This window comes from Medicago truncatula, chromosome 8 (assembly GCF_003473485.1).
Source record: "Medicago truncatula cultivar Jemalong A17 chromosome 8, MtrunA17r5.0-ANR, whole genome shotgun sequence".
Classification (NCBI taxonomy): Eukaryota; Viridiplantae; Streptophyta; class Magnoliopsida; order Fabales; family Fabaceae; genus Medicago; species Medicago truncatula.
The window spans coordinates 1,349,734-1,369,242 of NC_053049.1; the positions used below are offsets into that span (position 1 = coordinate 1,349,734).

The 19,509-nt window shown below is 31.5% G+C and overlaps 3 protein-coding genes across 7 annotated transcripts; 1 reads left to right on the top strand and 2 right to left on the bottom strand.

Annotated features, from left to right (window-relative positions):
* Nucleotides 1-2,664: 2,664 nt before the first annotated feature.
* LOC25500113 (cyclin-U4-1) lies at nucleotides 2,665-4,287 on the top strand. The gene is made up of 2 exons (XM_013588442.3): nucleotides 2,665-3,042; nucleotides 3,896-4,287. The coding sequence occupies exons 1-2, from the start codon at nucleotides 2,717-2,719 to the stop codon at nucleotides 4,170-4,172; spliced, it is 603 nt and encodes a 200-aa protein (XP_013443896.1). The 5' UTR covers nucleotides 2,665-2,716; the 3' UTR covers nucleotides 4,173-4,287.
* A 2,854-nt stretch (nucleotides 4,288-7,141) lies between these two features.
* LOC25500115 (RNA-binding motif protein, Y chromosome, family 1 member B) lies at nucleotides 7,142-13,577 on the bottom strand. 5 transcript variants are annotated; one of them, XM_024773840.2, is made up of 12 exons: nucleotides 13,124-13,577; nucleotides 11,746-12,305; nucleotides 11,568-11,657; nucleotides 11,209-11,448; nucleotides 10,598-10,819; nucleotides 10,239-10,524; nucleotides 9,820-10,154; nucleotides 9,588-9,697; nucleotides 9,391-9,497; nucleotides 9,229-9,305; nucleotides 9,047-9,143; nucleotides 7,142-7,409 (listed from the first exon to the last, which is right to left on the bottom strand). In XM_024773840.2, the coding sequence occupies exons 1-11, from the start codon at nucleotides 13,401-13,403 to the stop codon at nucleotides 9,048-9,050; spliced, it is 2,403 nt and encodes an 800-aa protein (XP_024629608.1). In that variant the 5' UTR covers nucleotides 13,404-13,577; the 3' UTR covers nucleotides 7,142-7,409; nucleotide 9,047. The 5 variants fall into 5 exon arrangements, with proteins under 5 accessions (XP_024629608.1, XP_013443899.1, XP_013443898.1 ...); XM_013588445.3 differs by lacking the exon at nucleotides 7,142-7,409 and adding an exon at nucleotides 8,284-8,870 and having other exon boundaries at nucleotides 11,746-12,302; XM_013588444.3 differs by lacking the exon at nucleotides 7,142-7,409 and adding an exon at nucleotides 8,284-8,870.
* A 1,601-nt stretch (nucleotides 13,578-15,178) lies between these two features.
* On the bottom strand, nucleotides 15,179-19,461 carry LOC25500116 (uncharacterized protein At1g28695). The gene is made up of 3 exons (XM_013588446.3): nucleotides 19,290-19,461; nucleotides 18,678-19,079; nucleotides 15,179-15,734 (listed from the first exon to the last, which is right to left on the bottom strand). The coding sequence occupies exons 1-3, from the start codon at nucleotides 19,443-19,445 to the stop codon at nucleotides 15,213-15,215; spliced, it is 1,080 nt and encodes a 359-aa protein (XP_013443900.2). The 5' UTR covers nucleotides 19,446-19,461; the 3' UTR covers nucleotides 15,179-15,212.
* Nucleotides 19,462-19,509: the final 48 nt, after the last annotated feature.

The window sequence follows — 19,509 nt, forward strand, 5'->3', positions numbered from 1 at the left end:
AACAAAAGTAGTAATATTTTATCGATGAAACTAGTTGCATAAAATAAGAGTGTTACACGTTCGAATATGCAATCTAATACATCAAATGTCTCTGCAATCTTTTTACTATCTTAGTTGCACTTACATAACATTCTTGACCATCTTATCTTATTCTTTTATGTTCCATCATGACCATCAACCGGGCCATTAGTATCTTGGGAAATAAGTCAAAATTGAACACAAGGATGCAAAAAGAGTATTTTCGAACTATAGACACAAAATGGACAAATTAACTTATACATGTGTGGAAATTGCAAAAGTAACTTATAAAATAAGTAACATAGAAGTAGATATCAAAGAGAAAAAAAAGTAATATAGAAGTAATTGATAAAAGATTACATTTAAATAGCTTTAAATCAAAAATATTTGTACAAGAGATTATTTGCTTTTCTTCATCAGCAAGCATCTAATTTCAAGCAATGGTTACTTTTTCCCTGCATGTTAAGTAGCATTGTTGAGTGGAAGAAATACCAAATGAGACAACAAAGTTGACAATGTTTATCACAAATCTTTATAGTATTTTGCTTTCCTAGCACGTTAGATTAGATCCACAAAAGGGGTGTCATGTTGCAAAAGCTTCATTTCTTCTATTTTTTTTTGTAAAGCCAATACTTCCAAGTATTCCAACTTGAATTATGCATCTTATTGTGGCAAAATACATCTCATGCTAGCTGTTATTTCTTAGTACTAAGTTGCTTCCTTGTGTGCTAGCATGTTGAAAAAATAGTGAAATATTCAATAATTATTAGGTATATATGTGAATAAATAAAAACAATAATTTGGTGATTTACAAAGATGCTAATATATGGACCATTTATCTTTTAACTTTTCAGATGTGGAATATATAAATCTAATAAAAGGTTGAGGCCTTCCAAAATCTTAATTTAGATTAATTAGTGGCTTTACACTACTATTATAGTATGTATATTTATTCAAACACTGAAATTGATTTGGGTCACATGAACCAATCTTGAAGACAAAGCACTAGTTACCTGTCTAAGAGAGCATTGAAGGAAGTAGGAACAAAAGCAGGCTCCAATGTTGTGGACCAACACAGCAAATCCATGTCATGTCACCCACTTGTACTAGTAGAATCAAAACACATGCAAAGTCCTTCAAAATTGTGGGACCCTTTACCCTATACTATACACTCACAAATTCCTCACATGTAATCACATGAAGAGTGTGAATATCACCATAAGAAAAACCGCAAATTATTTTTCACAAGAAAGGGACACTAATTAATCAAACAATAAACGCACCATGCTTCCCTCTATTTCATTACAAGTTTTGAAATTAAAGAAGAATTCAAAATCATTACCCAATTCAAATTACATAAACTTTTGTTGAAAAAGACCCAAACCACCACTAATATGCCAACTTGTAATTCATAATTTAAATCACTAGGGCCATTTGGATAAAGAAAAGTACCCACGTTTGTTAACCCCCTCTAATAATATGCAACTTAATGAGAGAGATTAAGAGGTGTAGAGGTCTGCTTATTTTAAAAATTCTTGATACATTATTCAATTTTAAAAATTATCTACTATTCAATTGCTAAATGACATTGATAGGTAGAGATCTAAGTTCATATTTAAGTGTGTGAGTTTATCCGTTAGACTAATTGACAAAAACATTACTTTTAGTTTTAAATTTTAAATATATTATATTAGAATAGGGTTGAGTAAATCAACTGGTTTAGGAGGTTTTAGGATTAAACCCAAACGAAAATAAACCTAATCGAACAACTAATAACTAACATTTGTTATTATACTCCTCTGGTCTCATATATAAGAAAATATTCTCTTTTTAAATTCGTTGAATAATTAACGTATTTGTTTTATTATATAGATTAGATATACATTAAATATGGAAATGTCATAAAAGATTAGATATACATTAATTTTTCAATTAACCTAAGAATTTTTTTTTATATTGTCCTTTTTTTTTTTTTTTCTTTCTATTTCCTTATTTTATCTAAACTATTAAAGACGTAAAATATCAGCAGAAATATATGATTACATAGCTGGATTTTTTTGACGCAGATTGCACAGCTGGATATATGAATCTTGATGATGTAATATAAATATAAATAATTAAAATCAAATTTTAGCAAATCCATTTTATTTAATCGTTTAGGAGAACCGGGTTTGATCGTTGAAAATAATTTTGTTCAGGTTTTATTTACTTTCTGTTAAACTTTAAACTATCGGTTCTTTATCGATGAATGGAGGGTTAACACAAATTATTTAAATGCAATTTTTTTTTTTTGAGTTATCATGGTATTGGTGCGAAGTTTCCACTGCCACATAACTCTAATTAATCTTTGTCGGAGAATTTGTGGGACACACAAGGTGAATTATCCCCTTCAATTGAATTTTTACAATAAGCAAGAGACACATCGAACCCCTAACTACCACATGCTTAAAAAACTCAAATCCGTTACCACTTGGATCAGTCCATTGTTGTTAGTATTTAAATTTAATTTTAAGGTCATGATTAAGTACTCTAACCTCAAATGGTTTTATCTTAACAAAAAATCTCCTTGATCTCATCTCACTATAATCTACCATTATCTCTCTCTCTCTCTACCTATATTTATTTATTTATATTATATATAACACCTATCCCACATCAAAATTTCAAAACTTGTTGAAGCAAAACTTTGTCACTATCCATGGCAGAGTTAGAGAGTCCAATGATGCCAAAACTCATAAATTTTCTCTCTTCACTTCTTGAAAGAGTTGCTGAATCAAATGATGAAACACAAAACCATCATAAGATCTCTATTTTTCATGGTTTGTCAAGACCAAACATCTCAATTCAAAGCTATCTTGAGAGAATTTTCAAGTATGCAAATTGTAGTTCTTCATGCTTCATTGTTGCTTATGTCTACCTTGATCGTTTCACTCAAACTCAACCTTCTTTGCCTATCAACTCCTTCAATGTTCATCGCTTGTTGATTACTAGTGTTATGGTTGCTGCTAAATTCATGGATGATGTGTAAGTTTTTTTAGTCTTTTTTTTATTGCATACATTCTGAAACTTTGGTGATCATTGATGATTTTTTTGTGTTACCCTTTTCTTTGAATTTTTGGTCTTTGGAATTCTATGTAGTTTAATATTGTCCTCTGTTTTTGGTTGCTCTGTTTTTCCTCTGTTTTTTTATATATGTGATTGTGATCCAAAAATATTTTGATCTGAATTTGAAGTGTTACACTTCAAGCATTATAGAAGAGGACAAATCTTTTCCTTTCTTCTATTATTCTGATGTGAAGTTTCATCAACAATGTCTATAGTAATAATTTTAATGATTGTATAATGTAAAAAAGTTTTACACTCAAATGTGATAAAATTTGGATGACAAATTTGTTTAGATTTTACAGTTAAATTTTGGCCAAATGCATTGTATGGTATGTAAGTTTAACGTTTCTACCACGTTGATCCTTTAATATTATATTCTTTTTAAACCTTCGATTTTCAGAGAAATAGAACCTCCATAATCTAGGGTTCGATCGAAAATTAAGTAAAGTTTAATTATTAATTGTTATTCTGAACGATTTATCATTCAGCGTAGCTCAATAACAATTTTAGTTCGATCAATGGTATTTTTAGACTTTATAACTTTAAAAAGAATATAACCTTTCTTGTGAATAATACTATGTCCAGGCTGGCTTTCCAATAAACATACAATCAATCCACCCATGTGAGTTTGCTAGCTAACTAGTACAAATGTACAACACAACCAATTGTTATTATAAATAAATATAATAAAATATTATAATAATAAATGTCAAATTTTGTTTTTGCATGACCTAATGTTGTTTTTCCTTTGTCTATGATTTATAATCTTCAGGTGCTACAATAATGCTTATTATGCAAAAGTTGGAGGAATCACCAAAACGGAGATGAATTTTCTTGAGTTGGATTTCTTGTTTGGTTTAGGTTTCAATTTAAATGTAACACCAGTCACATTTCAAGCCTATTGTGTTCATCTCCAAAGAGAAATGCTACAAATGCAACCTCTAGTTTTTGAAGATTCTACACTAAGTTTAGCAAAATCACTAAAGGCTCATTTATGCTTGAATGAAGATGAATCTTCCCATCAAAATCAACAACAGCTAGCTGTTTGATTTATGCATTTTCTCAATGCATGTAGTAGATTGATTGGTTGACTAGTTGTGTAAATGTAGTGAATCTCTTACTTATTGGCAATTTTAAAGTACTTTTCCTTATGGGTTCCTTTCATACTCTTTTTTGTTCTCATATTCATTTGGCTTATTCTCTACTTTTGAGTTTGGTATTATTTTGATGAATTGGATAAATTTTCTAGAAAAATAAATGTTCTAAAAAAAGAATACGAGTTTGATTCTTAGAGTCGCTTATTTGAAAGATAATTCAACATTGTTTATAAAAATTAGATATTTTGTTGGCGACTTGCGAATTAGTCTCGTAGCATATTTATAGGACCTAAATTGTGGGAATATCTTAAGGCGTCTACCGGAATCAAAGACGTTAACTATGGTAGAGTAGAATAATTTTCTAGAAAAAAGGACTTTTTAAAGCTAGTACTATTATTATTCTTACTGTAATAATTATTATGGTCGAGACATCAAAATCTCTATAGTTCATGATTTGATATATGATATTATTTTTCTTGGTAAAAATATATTTAACCCTATCTTTTAAAAAATTAGTTACACTGTCGGTGTATGTTTATTTTACTCTATTTAGAAAATGTGGAGAAGGCTATAATAAAGACATCCTTTGGATCCAATAAAGCAATCATATATGATATATAGAAGAAGCATTTTGTCACTTAAAGTAAGATTCTTGAGTACATTATTGATTTTTTATGGTTGATACTTCTCGTCCAAGTCTAGATTCTAGCTACATTTGCATTTGTATTGAATAACAACGAAAAAGACTGATTTAGCTATTTCGTACAAAGTTAATAGTTGTGCCCACATCCAGTTTGGCATTGCATATATAAAAGAGAAATGAAATAAAGAATGTACTCTTGATTGAACTACTATTTTTATGTGGTCAATGTTATTGCATTTATGGACATTTTTGTGATAATTGACAGTTGTATTGTATTGTGTCGATTATACTTGAGATGTGAACAATGAACATGTGCAATAATGGACTACACGATCGAGTTGTTGGAGTGGAAGAAGTGGTATCAATGTAATACAAGATCATATTATTAGTATGACACTAATATGATTTTACATTGCAACTATATTTAATATTGTTTGTAGAGAAATGTTAACGAGTATTCTGGGACACTCTTTAAGAGTCTAAAGTAGTAATTTTTTATGAAAATTTGCGTATTTAATGCATTGAAAATTGAACTGTTTGAATTTTTTTAAAGAATAATTTCCTAATTTAGAATGTTTAAAGAGTGTTCCGGAGTCATTGTTTGTATTATGTAACTATATTGAGAGTGGAGTTGAACTCTCAACCTCCTTACCATCTCACTTCTATTAAATCAACCTTATATTACATATTACTATTACTTACGATAATGATGCTGCATAATGCTCCTCTCAAAAAAAAAAAAATTGATTTTGCATAATGCTGCATGCTATTTACTTCTTTTTTCCTCTCGATTTTTACCATTTTGATTTCTTAACTATTGACCTTTTAGAAATTTAAGACTCAAGTCCGTAAGTGTAGCTTAATTGATAGTTATCAGAGATATTATGTTCAGGGACTAAGGTGTGAAATTTATTTAAGACTTGATATTTATGAATAAGTAGGGTGTCCGAGGTTTAAACTTTGACTATTGCATATATCAATAAAGTGTTACTGTCAATTGAGTTATGCTCACGACGACAATTTAAGACTCGGTTAATACTACACATGTAGCAAAATATCGCGAAATATATCAATCTGATGACGATTAAAATTGTTTTTTTAAGGAAACGATTAAAATTGTTTTTTGTAAGGATTAAAATTGTTTTGTTAAGCTCATTATTCATGGTATATGATTAATTTATATTTCCCATCACAGAAATAATTAGAGCTATTTTGAGGAAAAATAATTAAAGTAGATAAAACTTTGAAAGAGGAAAAAAAAAATCCTATAAAATAGACAATAAATTTTTTAAGAAATTGTTTTCATTTAGGAAATGTATTTATTCAATTATACCATTATTTGTTTGATGGATTACTACTGACTAATCACAAACGATGCACAGCTTTTTTTTTTTTTTTTTTTTAGATTAGATGCACAGCTGTTTTAGTACAAACAAATTAGGAAAATGCTAGATATCAAGAATGATTTTATAAGAAAAATTCAAGAATGACATGGCACAATAATCACCTTTAGATTTCAGTCTCATTTATTAATCCATTCATTATAACCTTATCAATAATTTTGGAATTTTGGTTTTATAATATCGACTGCATCTTGTCTCAAAATCTAACGTTAGTTTGCATTTCCCAACTCAGGTCAATATTAATACAATTCCAATTTTACGTATAACTAGGATTAGGAATAAGTTAGATAAAATTTCCTATGAGTTATCCCCATGAGCTTAGCTCAGTTGGCAGGGATATTGATATTATATGCAGGAGCCGGGGTTCGAACCCCAGACACCCCACTTCTTCACAATTAATTGTGCGAACTCTAACCAGTAGGCTACTTGACAAAAAAAAAAAAATAGTTATTCAAAAAAAAATAGATGAAAAGTTGTAAAAAAAACCAACAAATAAATTAAGTTTTTAGTTGGATACAGTTAATTCTGGTGACACTAATATCTAAATGATTTTTATCATCGAAACCATTTTTTATATTTCATTTCCCCATTAGTTACTACGAAGTAAAAGAACAATAAGGTTTTACCTTTTTTTGTCAAATAAATAAGGTTTTATCTTTCCACCAATATATAAATTAAATTAAATTCACCGTGCTTAAAAATTAACTATACCAAACTACTACGCTATAATTCTTTGTTATAATTGATTCTACATCCAGTTAAACCGCACTTGATAACGTGAAAACGAGTAAATTTCAAACGCACGAGGGAGTAGAAGTCGATTAAAGGTGCAATTGAACGGGGTTTGAACTCATCAGCAAACAAACACAAGACAATTATACACTGGAATAAGAGCAACACGTACCACGTAAATGTTTACATTGTCATGCATGAAACAATCATCTTAACATCGATGATAGCAAATTGAAAGAAAACAGAAATAAACTTAGAGTAAACAACATTCATATGCATATAGGAATGTTACCTCACAAGACCTAAACTAGAGTGAACATTTATATCCACATACGTATCTTACCTAACACGAACTAAAACTATAGATCTAACATTCATATCCATAACAAGAGCTTGATGAGAGCTTAGATCCTGCAGTACAGCAAAGCAAACAGAACAGAGTGGAAACTACAACTTAACAAGTCAGTCCGTAATAACCCACACCCAGTGAATATTTAATTAAATTATTAAATGCAGATTTAAAGATGCAGAAATACTTAAGTTATGCATAGGAAAAATCATGTGAAAATGTCAAAACTCTACATTGCTCAGAAACAGGGTGTTGTTAGAAAGAGAAAACATCTCAGATATCTTAATGAGCAACATCTTAAAGGAATCTTCCTCCTTCAAGATAGATGTATACTACATGAATACACCATTTATGGTAGGTTACTTGATGCTCAAGACAACCAACAATGTGGTTTGGGAGTTTGGAAAGGGTACTTGATACTCAAAACAACCAACGACGTGGTTCGGGAGTTGGAAACTACCCTCTTGAATGTAATAAGAAAATAATAATTAGATCCATTTGTGATTTCTTTGTCAATGTGACCGATTTATGTTGGTTCATGTTTGCCCCGAGCTTTTCTAAATCAAGCAGGGTGGGGTGGGGGGTAAAACCAGGTGCATGAAGTATATTCAATCCTTTTCTGCTACTTTATTTTCATATTCACTTGAGTGATTCATTGTCCCACTACAATGAAGAAGCAAATGGTTCTTGTGGATGTCAGTAAATATATTAATGCTTCTTTAGCATTATCTTGCATACAAATAAATACTATGCGAAATCGGGAAACTATGCAGGTGACTAGATGGTAAAGATATTAATGCTTCTTTAGCATTATCTTGCAGTCCCCCTCAGGACAAAAACTCAATGTAACAAATCATTCCGGCAGCAAATATTATCAGTTCATTGTGCTTTTTACTTTCTTAGGATGAATACCACAAATCCTACAACACCAACACATCCCAAAAAAATCATCTTTTGACTTTTATTAATTCCTGAAGTAGTATTCTTATTACTACTAGTTAAACATAGTACTGATTAGTTCACTTCTGTCCTGACTGCAGCACTGTAAAAACAAATAATCCAAAGTAACTAAACATCTCTTTAAAGACTTAAAATAGAGAACCAACTTTTTGATACATTCAGCAGATAAAAAATCCATTAATCCTTAACCAAACAAGTAGCATCTCTAGCCTTGGTCTCTGTCCAAATGAAAGGGTATTGGAGCAGTGACAAGTCTTTAACATTATCCACCCACAAATGGTATCATAAATCAAGGTTTGATTACACATCACTGCTAAATATTTCTTTTTCCATCACTCACTAACTTGAGTCCATACAGCACAAATTCAATAACTGATAATACATCCCACCCAGAGAAGACCCGAGAAGAGATAGCTTGAATTGACATGACCTAATTTTTGCGACAAGTTCCCAAATATAATGCTATAAATAGCATCGTTCTTTTGTCTCCAAATTGTAAGCTTCATAACATCCATAAGCTTCAAAGGCCGTCATCCTATTGCAGCCAATTTATTATGTTGGATCTGTTCATAGACAAATTCACTGGTGACCACAATGTGCAACCTTCGCCAGCCCTTGCGAAAAGATAAGAGATGCCATTTCGAGTATAGCAAAATCTCTAGAAAAATACATCCACTTATACTGAATGCGTCCTAATGTAATACACAAAGCACAATGTCAAAGTTATCAGCTTACTTACCTCAATAATAAGATCCTGAACCACCGCTTCCCATGTAACTGCTACCGCCACCCGCACCCCTGCCAGAATACATAGATGAATATGAGCTGCCGCCAACCTACATCACAGGAACAATACATGAGAATATAACAAAAACACGGTCCGACTCCTCGAAATTGGTTGAGAAAGGACAGGAAGATTACATCATTTCCACGAGAAACGTAATCACCGCCATAACTTGATGAGTACATGCCTCCAACATCACTACCGCCATAAGAGCCTGATTGGAAAAAACATAATAAAAGTAAGTATAGAAAGCTCTGATGCTGAAAATAACAGATCAGAGTATATGCAACTTAGTTCACCTCCACCATAACTCATGCCCTGCCGACTGCTATACACCCCATGTGAATCTTGACCAGAAATAGAACTTCGGCTGCCACTACCATATCCAAGACTAGATCTTCCAACTCTACAAATCAAAATGCAAGAATTAATTAGAGGACAAAAATAGGATTAGGGTGGAAGAATTGCAAAATCGTCAATTTTAGATTAAACCAACCTATCACCATAAGCATCACCATACTGTGAAGCACTGCCACCATAGTCATACTCCAATCGAGCTCTTGATTGGCGAGCACCAGTATCGGCGTATCTTGGGGGAACATCATCCTGGTTAGACATAAAAAACAGAGAATTTAATTTACTATATTATGTTAATTAATGTATAACAAAAATGAGACCATAAACAATGCAGGATACAGTTAAAAGAAAATTGCAGGAATAATACTAACCACGGCAGCGTAAGAACGTTTTGAGCCAGATAGAGAATCATAATCACGAGGGCGTCCCTCGCGATAACTTGGATGGGAAGGGGGTGGAGGAGGAGGTGGCCTCTCATACCTTTGGCTGTAACCATCATCCACATAACCTCTCCTAGGTGCAGCACGAGCTGTACTTCTAGGGGGATCAGAGTAGTCAGATCCACGAGGTGGATAATCCCTATAAGTTGGGCGTCTTTCAGAGGTCATCCTTGATCCATAATCTACAGCAACTCTACTTCTTGGAGGTGGTAGATCATCACGCCGACCATAATCTCTCTTCACGCTGCTTTTTGAATATGCAGCATCTAGAAGACAATATGGTTGAATATATTAATCCTAAGAAATAATAAATGAAAGTCTGACTGAAAATTAAATTGTACACTACATACCAGCTGGTCTTCTATCATAAGATCTAGCTGGAGGAGGTAGTGGCCTACTTCTAACTGGTATAGACATGACAGGGCGTCTATCTCTAGCACTAATAGACCTGATTGGCGGAGCACGACTTCCAATTCCTCTTACCCCACGCGACGAGAAACTACGAGGAGCAGGTCGGCTGCTCCAAGAAGGCCTTGACATTATTGCAGATCCGCGACTCGGGCGATAGTCCCCACGACCAACATGTTTTCCACGGCCTCTCTGAAGTGGCCTTGATAACCTAGCCCTCACTTTGGCCTGAAAGAAGATGAAAGCATTATAAACTGCCATGTTTCACTGTGCAGATATTGCTTTAAAATGGCGTACAAACCTTTTTGTCGCCTTCACCCAATTCTGTACCAGTAATGCTGTCAGCACATCTTATAGCAGCATCGTGTGAGCCAAAGGTAACAAATCCATAGTCCTTTCTACGAGCAGCTGGCATGTTCCTTGCAAGCTCAATCTTTTCAACCTCACCATATTTCTTGAGAAGATTCCGGACATAATCTTCATCCCATGAAGGAGGAAGTGCATCAATAAATACAGTTTTAACCTAAATTTTGACAAACTTGATCAGTAAAATGAGGAATAAATACATCTACACCGATGTGTCATGCTGACAACCCTTAAAAGTAAATTCATAATAATACGTTAAATTCAGCATTTAACAATCAACCACAAAAGTAACAATTTAATAATATGTTAAAATTGATGTTACAGTCGCATCACGAATGTAAAAACTGGAAAATTGTGGGAAAATAGAGCCCACGTGATTACAATTTAAAACTATATATCAAGCAAATAAATAAGATAAATATAATTAAATATAGACAACCAACAAATATAACCACTGATGGTACTCATGATAAGAAAACCATTCTACACATGTTCCGCTTAAAAAACCTTAAAAAAAAACCAAGGAATTTCTATTCAGAAAAATACCTGTGACATAATTTCATCACCCGGGTCAATAAAAGAATCTGCAAATGAAACCTTTGCAGGCTTATCAACTCCAAACGTAACATCCCTCTTCTGCAGTCTCTTAAAGGCATCCATTGCATCTGAGCGGGAGGAAAATTCCAAGAATGCAAATCCACGGTTTGTTCCTTTATCATTAGAATCTTCTACCAAAGTTATATCCTCAACATTTGTAACTCCATAATGCTTCAGCTTCTCCTTTAACTGGCACCAGAAGTTCCATTAAGCCATAAATTCAGCAGAGTTCAGGATAAAATAACTACAAACACAATCCATCAATTGAATGAAGGTGCAAAAAATAGGACTAAAACAACTAGACTTACAGCTTCCTTTGTCCATGTTTTGCATATGTTTCCCAAATAGAGGGTATCACTGTCCTGACTCGGAGTAACACCACATTGTTTTCCATTAATCTGAAATTGCAGCGATGAAAACAAGTGATTGAATGCAATAAAAGTTTTAACTTTAAGCCTACTCTATTAATGAGAAGTCAAAGATTACCACTGGGTTTTTAAGCTCTGCTACAGCTCGTTTTGCTTGTTCCACATTTTCAAACCGCAAGAATGCAAATCCCTTGTTCTTTTTTGTCTGAGGATTCATCATCAGCCTGACCTCAGTCACAACCCCAACTTCACTGAAAACCTTCCTCAGATCATCTTCAGTAGCATCCTTGTCTAGGCCCCCAACAAATACTTCAAATTCTTTCCGCTTTCGCCTCTCCTTCACAACTTCACGATGTTCCTCTTCATCCACATCAGCCATCTCCGCACGCTCACGGTCATGCTCCTCATCAGCATGCTCGTCATCCTCTTCTCCCTCAATTTCATCATGACCATCTTCGACTTCTTCCTCACCTGAATCACCTTCTTCAACAACATTTTCTTCAGGTTCTTCCTCAACTTCATCTCCCACCTCATGTCCCTCTTCCTGTTCAATTTCCTTCTCATCATAGTCAACCCCACCATACTCCTCAGGTTCATACTCAGGATCATTATCCTCCAAATCTAGACGCTCGTCTCTCTCATATTCATCTATAGACTCCTTAACCTCCTCTTCATCTTCTGTAAAAAAATAATACAGGTTTCAATTGGTCCCAGTCAAAACAGACTTAACTTTCAAACATCTTTTCAATATTTGTTAAATTAGTATTTTCCATATTCAATCATTGCACAATGAATGTACATCAATGTTATCAATGGTGGAAAGCCTAAAATCCTTTTTTTGCTATGTCCGTCAAAAAAACACCACGGCGGTTGTCAAAGAAACTACCACCGAAATCTGCCACAGCCAATATTTGACAACATCGATCCACATGATTTCCCATTTAAAACCACTTCATGATTGATATCACCAAACATAACACAAACACACAACTGAACCGAAAAATAATTGATACAAAAACAAATTGAAGAATAAACAGCTATATATTCTTCAAAGCCTATGCAACCTATTCAAATTGCAACAAGCGTAATAAAAGAAGCGATATAACCTTACAAAAAGGATTTCTAGCTATAACTTTCCTTCATGAATGAAGAATTGTAGATCTATCAAAAAACTATGCTTTCAAAAACAATATAATGAATCATACCTTTTCGTACAACAAAACAATATAAACTATCACATAACAATAACTACGCCCCAAATATCACAATTACCATATTCAAACCCTTAAAATTTCAAAAACCCCAATAATCCATAAACAATTTAAACAACCCCAAATAAAAAAAAAAATCAATAATTCAATTAAAAAATCTCATGTTACGCCATAATTTCAATAATTCAATTAAAAAAATCGTAATTTTCACCGTAATTTCATAAATTCAATTAAAAAAGTTAACTTTTCGATGTAACTTCAATAATTAAAATAAAAAAATCTTACTTTTCGCAGAATTAGCATCTTCTACAGCCTCAGGAGCAATTTGATTCATATCAATAGCTTTATCTTCAACAACAGGATTATCTTCTTCCACCACAGGCTTTTCCTCGACAACAAGATTCTCTTCAACCTTGATCTCTTCCTCAATCACCGTCTTCTCTTCAACAAGTTCAGATTGCTGCTGTTGTTGATTCTGCGCAGATTTCGCAGTTCCTCTCGATAATCTGCCACCCCTCTTTGAACCACTACCCGCTGAACCTCTCTTTGGCGTCTTTGGAGGCATTGTTAATGGAATGAATAGAAACCCTAAATTTCTTTGTGGATCGGAAAATTTGATTGAAATCGATTTTGAAAGTGAAACCCTAAATTTTTGAGATAGAATTGGGAATCGAATAACGTAGAATAAGAAAAACGCAAAACCCTTGTGTGAATAATAAAACAGAATTAAATAAAATTCTTGTTTATTAGGCACGGGTTTCGTCCGTGACTATATATAGGTTTCTAATTTCCAATTTTCCTAAAAAAGAAATATATATACATTTCTAAAATATTTATATATGAATTTAATTAAATAAAAAAATTGTAGTATTCACCCTAACCTTACAAATATTATGTATTATACTTATCAATTGAGCTAAGACTGAATTTAATTAATACACACTGATGAACAAATATTTTACTTGTTCAAAAAATATATAATGTACAAATATTTTACATTGACCTAAGAGTATATTGTCACATCAATTAATAGATATATGACACATAAATTATCATATTCATTCATTAATGAATAAAACACTTAGATTTATGTGTCTTGATAAGAAAAAGATTTATGTACAATGTTTTTTTTAAAAAAAAAAAAACTTTATAATGTGGATGCAAAGAAATTAAACTCTTTATTTCTTAAAGAAAAACTTAATTTGAAAATAGTCTTAAGTTAAAAACTTTAAAATATATCAATCAACTTAGACTTTATTTTGTCTACATTGATTCAAAAGTACCTTTTAAAACGAGTGTACTTTAATAAAAAAAATTATTTCAAATGAATGTCACTTTTATTTTTCAATACAATATTAATTTTCTCTTTTCAATTGTATCTTCACTTAGTACTATACTATACACTAATCTCAAAACATTACTTTTACTTTAGTGAAAAACAATTCAATATTTTATAATGATAATTTAGTAAAATGACAATTCTCTTTCTTATAATCATTGCATTTCTTAATACGTGTTTAAAAAATTTCAACGAAATTCATTTTGAGATGGATGGAGTAATAAGTTACTTGAAAGGGGTGAGTTTCTCATAATGAAATCGTAAAACTTTTCATTTTGCATTTCCTCTACATTTTATATTAATATGAGTTATAAACATGTGTCTCTATGAACATAGCTCGATCAATAGCTCGATCAATAAACTCTTATATACAGGTGTCGAAGTTCAAATAATGAATATCACATTTATTTACATTAAGCACTGAAATTCTGATCACTAAACTGCTTAAAAAAATAAATAAAAGAGTACGCAAGATAGTTAAACCTGGATGCTAATTACACAATTGTCAATACTTTTATTTTAATTGGATAAATGCACCAATCTTAAAAACAATTCCTCTATTAATTTATCAACCTCTTGTATTTTTTTTAACAAGCAAAAATGAATTATATTAATAACAACTTAGAGTCCTTACTAGCACAAGGTATATGAGAAAGAACCTCTGAAATTTACGGTTTGAACGAAACCAAAAACAATAAAACCAGAAAATTTAGTCAATGTCCATACAAACAAAAGACTTCAATCACCATATATAAGAGTTTAAATCAAAAATAACATTATAAACTTTCAACCATTAAAATAAATTTAACTTGACTTTTTGGTATTGAAGTTTCACAGGCTTAAATGTCTCATTTTCTTTAATCAAATTATTTTAGATAAAGTACAAAAATGGAAATACATATGTAAATTATATCATAATTCAACTAACTAACAACTATATATATATATATATATATATATATATATATATATATATATATATATATATATATATATATATATATATATATATATATATATGTGTGTGTGTAATCATCAACCTAGTGACGTTCTATTAGGCCTTCCCCAAGAAACCCAACACCACTCATGACTTGTCCAATTGATATTCACATTAGAGTTAGCCTCTAACCTCCTAAATTGCTTCCAATCACGAAGGGTTGCCTTCAAATCGGCCACCTTCGCAGTGATGCTTCGACAACAGTTGGCATGAATGATCGTTACTGCCCTAACATCTTTACTGTCTTGGCAAAATCCACTAAAATAAAGGGTATCCAAGAATCTAACCTTGAGCCCTAAATGTCCAAATATACCAGCTTCAATGAGGTCAATAAGCACATCTTGCTCCTTTTTACCTGTGGAATTGTCTTTCTTTCCATACCATGTTTCAAACAAGGATATGGTCTTTTTATTTGACCTCACAAAGAAAAATCCAGTATTGATCAAATGTTTTTCTGACCAAGGATCACCAAGGTATACGTCTGTGCTTATTTGAAGGTCTTCTGTCTCATTCTTGCTCAACCTTTCAAATGGATTTCTTAACCACATTACATCAGTGTCCTATAGTGGGAATAAATTAGTAATATTAGAAAATGGAATGACACAATTAAAATATTTTAATTGAAAAAGAATGCAATTACAACTTGTATATATTTTAGGCAAAAATACTATTGTGTGGTCTTTTTTTTTAAAAAAAAAATTCATTTATTGTTTCCCCTTGCTTTGCTTCAATCCTTTAACTTTTAAAACATGAGTTTGTAATCTTGCACATGTTAAAGTAATTAATTTTTTTTTTTATTAAAAAGCTACATATTTAATACAAAATGCACAAGTTTCAAGACAAATTACTATTTTAAACTTCTTTATATATACTCCCTTCGTCCCAAATTGTATGACGTTTTGGACATTTACACATATTAAGAAATGCAATTAATATTGTGTGGAAAATAGATATTATGAGTTGTTTTACAAAATTGTCCATAATATATAATATGGGAAAGATAAATGAAAGAATTGAAAGAAGATAGAGTAATAAATAGTTAAAGTTATAATAGGAAAAGTAACATTAATGTTGCATTGGTATTGTAAAGCGGCATATAATTTGGGACAAATTTTTCCTCCTAAAACGACATATAATTTAGGACGGAGGGAGTATAAATTTGCACATGATAGAAAAATCTCCAAAACATACAATATTTTCCCTTTTTCCATTTTCCTTTTAAAAAGTTAATACAATGTTGATGTATAGTTACAATCTTTAAGTAGCATGGCCAATTAACCAGACCTTCATTCAAAGTATCATATTTTTTAATTCAATATTATTAAAAAAAACTAACAAAATTATTGTTCTTCAAACCTAGAATTTGGGTTTCTTCGAACAAAAATCTTTGTCATTTATTAAGGTTCATGAAGAAACTTAGAAATCTTAAAATGGAAACATGTTGGTTCATGATGGAAGTCTGGGGGACCGTCCACATCGAGGCTAGAATAACCCCACATGTAAGAGAGATACCACACTTTTACCCAAAACCTTAAGGTTATGGGTTTAAGGGTCCTCTTACTTATAAGGTGTTCAACCTTTACTCTTTTATCCGATGTGGGATATATAACTCATACTTGTACACAATCAAAATTGTTACCTATATCAATATCATGATCTAATTGGATCATATTATTCATGGTCTAGTTGAACAAAATATTAAGGGGTGTATTCCAGCGTATGAGTTCTTGTTAAGATTTGAATCCGCACTTACACTAATTTTCAAGCGCCTATCATAGTTTGTTTGTGTAAACATCATGTGATACGTCATGTTACGAGTAACACTAACAACACACTTTTTAACACATATTTTTTATTGGTTAAAATTCACATACATCTCACCAAATTTATATGAGATATTTAGTGGAATCCATGTGAATGTTTATCGAGATGATTTCTTTCGCAAAATTTGCCATTTTCCTTCAAAAATATACACAAATTTCAAAAGTTCACGCTAAAAATCATCTTTTCACTACTTCTTCTATAGAAATCTTTCACTATACATCACAATCACACGATCCAATACATGCTCCATCACTCATATACATACACGTACCCAAGACAATTTGCACATATACAAATGAAAAAGTCAACTAATTAAAAGAAGAGAATGAATTAAGGGTCCTCTAATTAAGGATTAACAATGTGTTTCATGTTTCACGACACATTGACAAATCATCATTTTATAAGTTTCTACAACATGTGCACATATCCGTGATGTATTGCACGTTTTCTATTTTACGTTACATGCATGCATGCATGTGTTTCCAAATGAAAAATGCGACTAGCTAGACTAGATCTTTCACGGACACCACTTGTGTACCATTAAGGTACCAATGTTATATAACATTGATCAATAAGAGTGTACCACATACCAATGTTACTTTATAAATGTTTTATTTGATATATATTTTTTAAAATGTGTACCATATGTCACACCTTAATTGGTTAATGTTATATCAATGCCACATGTCATACCAATGTTACTTTCACAGTTCCCCCAATTTGCACACAACCTACGAGTGAAGTTTGACAAGTTCACAATTTTTAACTAATTTTTCTTTTAGAAGTTTGCCATTTTCTTGAAGCAACTCAAAAGTCTCACTTTCTAAACTCACATTTTGAGGAATTCAAACTTGCCCTATAAATTTATCATCTTTTGTTTTTTTTAATCCTTCTTCTATACAATTCCATATGTGTAGTCTTTAACAATGAGAATCAAATTTGCAAACCAAAAATATGTGAGCGACTATTATTTGAAGATAAATTTTAAAGAAACTAAAACTAAAAAGGATATATATTTAAAGGGATCAAAATATAATAATCCTAAGAAAATGAATTTTTGACTCATGTAAATAATGTTTTAGAAAATAAAATTGATTTTTGATTAACCTTTCTAATGTAATTTGGGTTTTGAAAATTAAAATCATAAATATATACAATATAAACTTGATGCATCAATATGTAGAGTTCGGTTTGACAAGCACAATAAGTTACTGTATAACTGATATTTTATAGCTTGTAAATTCATATGACCAAAAAATATACTTGTTTGATACGTTAGCATTATTTCTCATGGACTCATAACTTTTATTTTTTTATTTTTTTATGAGTAGTTACTTCAAGTAGCTCATTGCTTCAATTCACTCAATCTACACATGTTATCTTAATTGAAAAAAAATTAAATATTAATTAGACATATTTTTTTATGTCATTTTGTATTTATAACTTATCATTCAACCATTAATTTTATTGAACATTACAAATTACACCAACTAACTTATACGTTATTAGTTATTTGCTCGTCTATTATTTGGTTTTTGTTTTTACCAAATAGTCTTAGATTATAATTATAATAAGTGTGATGGTTTCCGTAATTTTTTTTTTGTTTTTTTGCATGTACTTCAAATGAAAAAGAGACACTAACATAAAACAAGGAGGAAGCAAAAATAAAGAAAACGTACCGTGAAAATTAAGTTATATCCACGTTTTAGAACTTCCAAGAGGAAAGAAGTCCTTCTCCACATCATCTTGATGAATTCTTGAGACATGTATATTTTCTCACCTCCAAAATCAACACCATATGTTTCCAATCTATAGCAATTCAACCTCAAAAATTGGCATCGATCGTAAGCCGTTTGATCAACGGCTACGATGAGAAGGTTATCAATCAAAGATCTTGTTCCTTCTCCAAGCCAAAAGCTGCTTAAAAATAGATCAAACATGGTAACGGCATCACCCATTACATCTTGTTCTACGTAAGCTTTGTTTACTATAGCAATTATCACCGTTTTGTTATTTCCCATTGAAGCTTTGGCCAAAGCTTTGTCAAGTCCATCACCATATGCTTCATTAATATTGGAGCTCTGCAATAATAATAAAGAAAAACAAATTTTTGACAATTTCAAGCAAGTTGTTAGAATTTGACTATAACTCAATCTTATAAAACTGATTCGTAAGACGAAGATTGTCCCCACAAAATTAAATACATTTTCAAGTCTTATCTTATCTTGCGTTGGACTTAATTAACCATATAAAATCAACTTGTAAGATGAAAATTGTCGATTTGAACGTACCATGTTTGATTGCTGCTGGCAGAGTGGTCCATTGTGAGATAGAAGTAATTGGGTGGAGAAAGATGGGAATGACCAATGGTAAAGGAAAATAAAACTAACAAAGAGTAATGCTACCATTGCAAAACTCCCAAGTGTTTGCCTAAGACTATCCATCATTAATTCTATATTTACCTCTATGTTTAGGATATTGAACAAATTAAATCAAGATTGGGAGCTATGT

What these genes read in the sequence shown, in the direction of transcription:
- LOC25500115 (XM_024773840.2), bottom strand. Translation starts at nt 13,403, where the DNA reads ATGCCTCCAAAGACGCCAAAGAGAGGTTCAGCGGGTAGTGGTTCAAAG. An exon ending in AAACATGGACAAAGGAAGCT is followed by an intron (nt 11,449 to 11,567) that starts GTAAGTCTAGTT and finishes TTCTGGTGCCAG; the next exon opens with TTAAAGGAGAAGCTGAAGCA. An exon ending in GTGATGAAATTATGTCACAG is followed by an intron (nt 10,820 to 11,208) that starts GTATTTTTCTGA and finishes GTCAAAATTTAG; the next exon opens with GTTAAAACTGTATTTATTGA.
- LOC25500113 (XM_013588442.3), top strand. Translation starts at nt 2,717, where the DNA reads ATGGCAGAGTTAGAGAGTCCAATGATGCCAAAACTCATAAATTTTCTC. An exon ending in GCTAAATTCATGGATGATGT is followed by an intron (nt 3,043 to 3,895) that starts GTAAGTTTTTTT and finishes TATAATCTTCAG; the next exon opens with GTGCTACAATAATGCTTATT.
- LOC25500116 (XM_013588446.3), bottom strand. Translation starts at nt 19,445, where the DNA reads ATGATGGATAGTCTTAGGCAAACACTTGGGAGTTTTGCAATGGTAGCA. An exon ending in GCCAGCAGCAATCAAACATG is followed by an intron (nt 19,080 to 19,289) that starts GTACGTTCAAAT and finishes TTATTATTGCAG; the next exon opens with AGCTCCAATATTAATGAAGC. An exon ending in GATATAACTTAATTTTCACG is followed by an intron (nt 15,735 to 18,677) that starts GTACGTTTTCTT and finishes TTCCCACTATAG; the next exon opens with GACACTGATGTAATGTGGTT.